The 7,725-nt window shown below is 45.5% G+C and overlaps 1 protein-coding gene across 1 annotated transcript; it reads right to left on the reverse strand.

Annotated features, from left to right (window-relative positions):
- Positions 1–3,442: 3,442 nt before the first annotated feature.
- Positions 3,443–7,708, reverse strand: NIFK (nucleolar protein interacting with the FHA domain of MKI67; the record flags this gene model as incomplete). The annotated part of the gene is given in 7 exon segments (XM_010182979.1): positions 3,443–3,480; positions 3,483–3,633; positions 4,872–4,952; positions 5,662–5,873; positions 6,390–6,498; positions 7,375–7,500; positions 7,580–7,708. Coding segments are annotated over 7 exon segments (846 nt in total), but the record flags the coding sequence as incomplete, so codon positions are not given.
- Positions 7,709–7,725: the final 17 nt, after the last annotated feature.

Genomic DNA, 7,725 nt, shown 5'->3' on the forward strand with positions numbered 1-7,725 from the left:
CCAACTGCATCTTTAATTTCAAGCAGTCTGACACTGCCAAATTCACCAACATCTTTTTCTCCAGAGGTGAACATTGGCTTCATCATTCCTTCCTCCCCTCTATTTTCGAGCCAATTCTACCTTTATCCTCCTTACCTCCTCCCCCCATCCCACTCCTCTTTTACTTCCAGGGCTTCATGTACTGGAAAATGCCATGCAGTCCTAATCCCAGCTCCCCTTCATGCAAAACAGAGAAATCAGCATGAATGAGTGTAAATTAGCAGGCTTTCCTAGCACCCAAGTGTTTCTGCAGCTTGAAAATGGTACTATGTACGCAGGTGTTCAGTAAACGAGCTCCACAGAGTCACTCGTTACAGAAAGGCAGAGAGCTTGCAAGCTATGCCTTTGAAACCAAAGCCCCAGCACTTACAGCATCCCAGTAAAAACCACTCAGAGCCTGCCCTAAAATCAGTCCAGGTTTGTGTTTGACCAAGCTGAATGAACAAACGACTGGAGAGCTGAGAAATAAAAATCAGTGCAAGGACCGAGGCATAACTCATGACACAGCACGTCTGTCCATTTGCTACGGAAACTATGTTTGGCAAGTATCAGGTGTCTGAATTTCTGCTAATGCTCATCTCCCAGGACAGCAGTGTATTAATAACACAGGCAGCCTAAAAACAGAAACTATCACCAAGAAAAGCCACCTTTCTGCTGAGAGTTCTTCACTGTAGCCTGAGTATTGTGCTTTACTCAAACTGCACACAATTTTGTTTCCTTGCTTTTCAGCAAGAGGGGCACGGTAACAGAAGCAGGGTAGGAATAAAGCAACTCCAGGTTCAAGGGAGGCTGAGGAGTTGGAATGGGAAGCACAGGAAGGGAACTGCTCAGGCTTCAGTGAATGTGAATGGCACTGGAGAAGCTACTCTAGAGAAACCAGAGTTTTTTAAGAGCAGCTTTAACTCAACAGCCTTGGAAGAAGTATTTATAGCAGCACCAAAGAAATGAGCATATTTGAATAAGATCTATATTCCTTATGGATTTCTCCCATTTCTCCTGTATTCTTAAATTGGGTTAGAGATGCGTTAGTCACACCAATGCAGCCAGTTACTCCAAACTGCCTGGACTAGACAGGCTTCTTTCCAAATCTGGGAGGTCATTTCCCAGGAAACCCTGTTTGTGTGCCCCCACACCTGAAGCGTGCTTACCCCGGTGCCCAGCTGCACATAAGAGATTCAGCTCCAGACAGGAGAAAGCACAGTCACATTTCTAGTTTGTCTTAACCCAACAACCATCTTCATTTTCACAAGAAGTTATGAATACAGATTTCAAAAGAAAACTCTTCATTCTGGGCAGGTGCATTTTGCTTCTGTTCTGCTGCTCTCTGCTGTTCGAAGTTGAGATAGCAAGTTTTTTTTCCAAGCGGCTTGTTACTAGCACATAGGCAATTTCTGCCAACCACTCTGACCACATTTATCTCAAACCTTAGCTGAGGTTTCTAGGTGTTTGAGGTGTAAACACTGCCTGTTTCACATCAAACAATGCAGAGAAAGCCTGAAGATGTACGCAGCAACACCATCATGTGGTCAACTCACCTCCCCAGCATGCCTAAGATGACAAGCATTTGCTATCAAGATGCACTCATCCAAGTGATTTCCCCGACAATTCAGAGAGACAAAGGAGAATGATCTAATTTAAGTCACTGAATGTCATTAAAGTCACATGATTACTCAAGTGATAAGGCCAGACAGGACAGAATTAGCCAGGCCAATGGTTTAGATTTCTTCTCCTCTGCCAGGGGCCCAAGTCTTAAAATAGCCAAGGAATTAGTGCCAGCCACCCACCTGAGCAGCCAGTTATTATCACCTGGGCTTCCCTCTGAAATCCTCTGCCAAGCCTGACCTACAGCCAACAGCAAGTGCTTCATGTCAGACAATAAAAGATCAAGGCTAAGTACGTGTCACAAAACCCAAACTGGAATTTTTGCAGGTCTTAGATTTGCAACAAAATCCAAATTCTAATTGCACAGTCAAACTGCATCTTCAAACAGGACTGGGTATCTGCAGTCAGCTATGACAGGTTACACTGAAACAAGAATAAATCTTCATACACAACAAAAAGCTACACCCAGTCCTACTAGTGACAAAAACCTGCCTTCCCATTCCTGGCTCACCCACCCAGAGGCTTTCTACAATACTGCAATGCTTTCATCACCCCCTGAAGCAGAAGATATCCTTGTTTTATGCAGACAGTGAAATTAAAATACAGGGACGTGGTGCTGCAGAGCCCAAAGGACAACAGAAGTCCTAACACAACCCAGATTGCTCCAATGATGCGTTGTCTCAAAGAGCTTTGCTCACTCTGAGAACAGCTGTATGTAAGGTAGCTGTCACAGCTTGCTCCTCTCCACAGTTCAGCAGGAAGGCCCTTCAAAGGCAGCCACGCTTTGCAGGTCCTTGAATGTTTTCTGAACCAGGCGACAGCACGTTTATGGCACACAAAGTCCCAGAGAATTAGCAAGTTACCTTTGCCTGATCAGCCCAGGGGCCAAGTAGTGCGTGGACACCTGGGACCTCTGCAGCGTGAAATACCTTTTACACAAGTGTGCGAGGAACAAAAGCGTAGCTGCGACTCTGGCTCAGCCACCAGCCAGCAGGAGTCACCCTGCGTCCTCCACAGCACGGTACACTCTCAAACAAATCTTTTGCCTGCACAAGGAAAGGAATGGGAATCCTGAATGCAAGTGACTTCAGCTGCCTTCCTCTGTCTCTTCTCACCACCTTCCTAATCCCAGTCCTTTCCAAGTCCTCTGCAACTGCTCCACATCCCGGCAAAGACTGGGTTTCCCAGGCACTACTGAAGGCAGGGTTGAAAGGCACTGGCTTGCTTGGGCAGGGTGGTGTTCTGCCTCTGGCCTGGACAGTACAGGCAGATCTTGACAGATCTCAAACGGGAGATGAAATTCAAGGTATGTCTTCCTTGGGGAAAAAAATCCCTTACCCTCTACTTGTGTGACTACGCAAGAACTCACGTGTTCAGCTAAACAGAAGAACCACTACCAAGAGCCAGCTGGAAAATGGTTAATTATTTTTTTTATAACCCATCATTCATTATAAATGTAAGATACACCCCACATCAGCAAGTTCTAAATGGACAGCCTCACATTTTTTTCTCAAAACAGTGAGCGCTAGAGACAAGTTACAGAATTAACTGAAGGTCTTGGCACGATCGTAGGTGGGTCACAGAACGGGCACTCGAGAGCACAAAGTCACAAAAATCTTCAAAGGCAGAGAAGACCATAGGTCGTCTCACAGCTAAACAGGAAGGAGAAGATTTGTGAGTAGATTCCTTGCCTAGGAAAGACTGAAAGAGTCTAGTCAAGACGAACCGAGCCAGGGCAGCAAAACCACTGGAAGCTCCACCTCACCAGTTTTTGAGTTGAGGAAAAACATGGCAACAGTCATCAACATTTTAAGTCTGTTTCTGTTTCTTCAGGTTTGGCCTTTTCCTTGGCTGCTTCTTTGGTCTCTTCACAGCATTCTTAACACTGGCAGCGGGCAGTCTGAGAGTTATTTCTTTGTCCTCTGCGTCATCCCCTGCCTGGGAAGCTTTCCGGCGCTCAAGCACTGCAGGAGTACAGACTGGAGTAGGATCCTGAAGAGATCAGAAAAACACGATTCATTGTAAAGGATCTGCCAGAGAAAGTTGTCACTGCCTCTGTGGTACCACAAGGCACCTCAGTCCGGCCGTCTTTCACAACTTCCACACGTTATGGAAAATTGTTTTCTTTTTGTAACTAGCTACTTTTGCAGACAGTATTTCTTCAGACAAAAGCGTCATCTTCAAAAAAGTACGTGTGAAAGACAAATATAAATTAATTCACATTTTCTAACATCATTATGCACATTTGCTTTCTGAACTTTGTTTCCTGACTCAAAGCACCAAGAAAGCCAAGAGGAAAAAACATCAGTGGAAAAAAAAAAAACTATATTTGAGACTGGCATACAGAAACACCACATTCTGGCCCACAGCAGAGCTGAAATGTCCCAACTTCACTATCTCAGTAAGCTCTCAAAACTCAGTTGACTGAACGCATGAGTTATCCTGTCTTCCTCACAGTCAGCCCTGCTCCAATTACCACAGGCAAACCCAGTAACATTGAAAACCAAGCTCACAACAGTGATGAAACAAAATGGAAATGTTAATACTTTACAGACTTTTCAGACTGTCAGTGTCCCAAATCTCAGTCCTGATGACCTAAGCTCTCCTTTCATTCTACTGCTAGTTTTAGCTGGCATTTATTTTCAAAATACTGGAATACCATGCCTCGAGAGCACCAGGGAGGAGGGACAGTACAGAATGTAAATGGGGACAGACAGCTCAAGACTGTACTAACATTCAACTTCCTTTTTGTCAGAACAGGCTGGTGTTATAATGTAGCGCAGACCAACAGAAGGATGCCAGCAAGGAGATAATTTCTTACTGGTTCGAAGCACAAATGTAGGTGGTGGACAGGTGACTGTCCCCAGCACCGTGCATTTCTCCTGCCTCCAGACAACGCTGAACAGCAGAGGCTGACAGCAGACACAGCGCTGCCTGCACGCACCTCAGGACAAGCACCGCTAGTGACGACATGCTGAGCTGAAGCCTTTGCTGCTAAATACTCCTACAGGAGAAAGGACTGAGAGGATCCACCCACCCTCCCCCTACCAAGAGTGTTAATATACCTCAAAGGAGCTACTTTTTTGGCACAAAAATGTCTCAAGCAAACAGTGTCAAGGTTTTCAGGTGCTGAAATTAATATGAAGAAACCAGCTGCAGACTTGAAACACCTGCCCCAGTATGAATGATGGAGCATGGTGCTGGGCACCATCAGGACTGTTCAGGCTTACCTGGCTGCTCAAAGAAGCGTTCAGTTTTGATTTCTTGGATTTTTTAACTTTTTTTGTCTTTATGGAAAGCTCCTGTGCAGCCTAGGAAGCAAGACAGATTAGGCAGATCACTACAAACTTCCTTGTGTGAAGATGCAAACAGTCACTTAACAGTTCATGGGTTTCTTTGTTTCATAACTACAAAATCTTTGCTATAGCAATTAGGTCTGAATTAATAAAATTACTTAAGAGCACCACAGAGGTGATCTGGTTTGAACGAAAACACCAAAAGCAACGTAAGAAAAGCTGCTACTGTGCATCTTTTAAAAATACCATGTTGAATTTTAAGCAATTTAAAGTACTTCACCCAAGCACTCTGTGAATGAGCAATACACTCAGCTTAGGCAAGGTCTAGGGATGGAAGCTCTACTCTTGGGACCTGCCTTCAAATGCCCACCCTGCCAAAGCCCCTCATAGGGCCTGGGAAAAGCCCCTCACTCTTCTGTGATCTAAAGACAAATATGAAAACCACAGGACATCCAAGTGTTTACACTAACAGCAGAAAAGTTAGGTCTTCACTTCACTATTACTGACTTACTTCTCTAAAAGTAAACCCATGTGTACACACAGCACAACCCAGCAACAGCACAAAGGTCATTTCCAGGAGCTTCTGTAAGGTTTTTAACACACGTAAGTATCCCTGGTGCTCCAGCTCTTTAAACAGTTCCAAGTGAAACAACTTTCCTTCCATTTATCCCAACCTTAGGAACATGTCTTGCATAAACACTCATCAAAATTACGCCAAACTTACAAATCCAGGGAAGTCATAGTTCAGCCCCTTTTCAGCCAGCTTCTTCCGCAGAAGTTTCTCCTTTCGTAGGAGTCGCTTGGTCATTTTTGCCTTCTGGACAAGTGAACGTATCTTATTGTACCGCCTGACCGCTGGGTGAGAAGGCTTCAGAAATATTTTGTTACTGCTTTTGAAGAGGTTTTCATGGACCCTTTCAGGAGGTAAAAACTGGCCTGTATCACAAACACAGGACATCAAGTTTTAGCAGAGCTACCCTTCTCACCAAATACACTCACATAGCGCTATTCAGTGCTCATTATAACATTATCCACTGCTACAGCAGAGCAACAGTACGGCATTCTACGAACAGAGAAGATGGGAAGGAACCAAATACTCACCAGTGAGAGAACTGATAATGGATGGGTGGAAGAAAAGAACACTTCTTCAGCTTCCCTCAGAAAACAGTCAGGGAAACTTGTTTTTAAAAGCTGATGCATATATAGCTCATAATCCTTTACAAAGCAAGTGTTACTATTGTGATACTTGAGAAACTTGCTAATTTCATTAGTCTTTTAATCAAAAAAGACCATTACGTCTAACTATACAGATTGCAGCTCCAACAGTTATAAATACTTCATTTAAAAAAACAAAACAAAACAAGGTTTTCCAAACAGCCAAAAAAACCCCTAAAAAAAACCCTTTAAGTTTTCTTTGCACATTAGAGGACTTATTCTTCAGCTTATACTTACACTTGAGCAGCCTTTCAGAAAACAGGTAGTTGTTCATCGTGTCTGCAACGATCTTAGCCACGTCATCGGACTCAAACTCTATAAATGCGTAGCCTTTGCTGCCTCCAGTCTGCAAGCAACAACAGAAAGAAATCTGAAACGATCTGTTGATACCTGAAGAGCTAAATTAAAATTATTTTATGCTTCTGAAGTCGTAGCCCATTCTCAGGGAAACACATCATTTCATAAAGTTCAGTGAAAACATGAAAAGCACTAGATTTTGTCCTAAATAGGTAAGAAGTTATTCATAAATATATACCTGTATATTAATAAAAACTGCTCACCAATACCTATTTGTTACCAAAAAAAAGAGCTGCACCATGTTGCTGTTCCGTGGTTGTTACCAAGTGTTTATAACAATGCTATAATGCAAGGATAAATCCAGAAATAAGAAGTTAAATTTACTCAGCACAAAGCAACACGATAACTAAAATGAAGTCTTTTCCATAACATTTCATGTTCTACCTTGAATTAGTGAACACTCCTCACACAAGCGTGTTTACTCATGCAAAGAAGGGACTGCGTTAACTGTGGCTGAAACTGCTTATGTGCAGTCATGGGATCATAAAATGGTTTGGGTTGGTGGCCACCTTGAAGACTCACCCAGTCCAACCCCAGAGACACCGCCTCCTATGCTGTGCTTCAACCCGATTCTCGTTTTGGAAGGATTATTTTCAGCACGAGCCGTTATGCACGGTGCCCCTCTCTGCCCACTCGTGAAACTGCAACAAAGGTTTCCACGTGGTGCCGGGCTGCGACTGACGGAGCTCTGCAAGCACCTCGGGAAGGAGTTAACTTCAGCTTGGGCGAGGAGAAGCCTCGGAGGCTCGAAGGGACCGCACGATCCACCCTAAGATCCGCGTACCTCCCAGTACCCGCAGGGAGGCAAACCGGCCGCTCCCGGCGCAGACCCCGCGGCCGGGGCCGGCCCGACGCAGTACCGTACCTTCTTACTCCTGGAGAGCCGAAGCCGCGTCACCGTCCCGAACTGCTCAAAGTACTCGCGGAGCTGCGGCTCGCAGAGCCCCCGCGGGAGATGGCCCACGTACACCACGCCCGGCTTCAGCTCCTCCTGCGGGACACAAGGCAGCGCCTCAGGACGGGCCGAGCCCGGCCTGGCCGCCCTCGCTCCGCAACAGGGCCTCACTCACCTTGGCCGTCCGCTTGCTGCGGCCCCGCTGCGACTTCTTCTGTAACTCGTGCTGCAGCCGCGGCTCTAAGGCCAGGAACGACGATGCCGGTTTCGGTGCCGGTGGGGGTGCGGCCGCGGACACGGCCTCGGGCTCCGCCGCCGCCA

Source organism: Mesitornis unicolor, unplaced genomic scaffold (assembly GCF_000695765.1).
Source record: "Mesitornis unicolor isolate BGI_N332 unplaced genomic scaffold, ASM69576v1 scaffold35864, whole genome shotgun sequence".
Lineage (NCBI taxonomy): Eukaryota > Metazoa > Chordata > Aves > Mesitornithiformes > Mesitornithidae > Mesitornis > Mesitornis unicolor.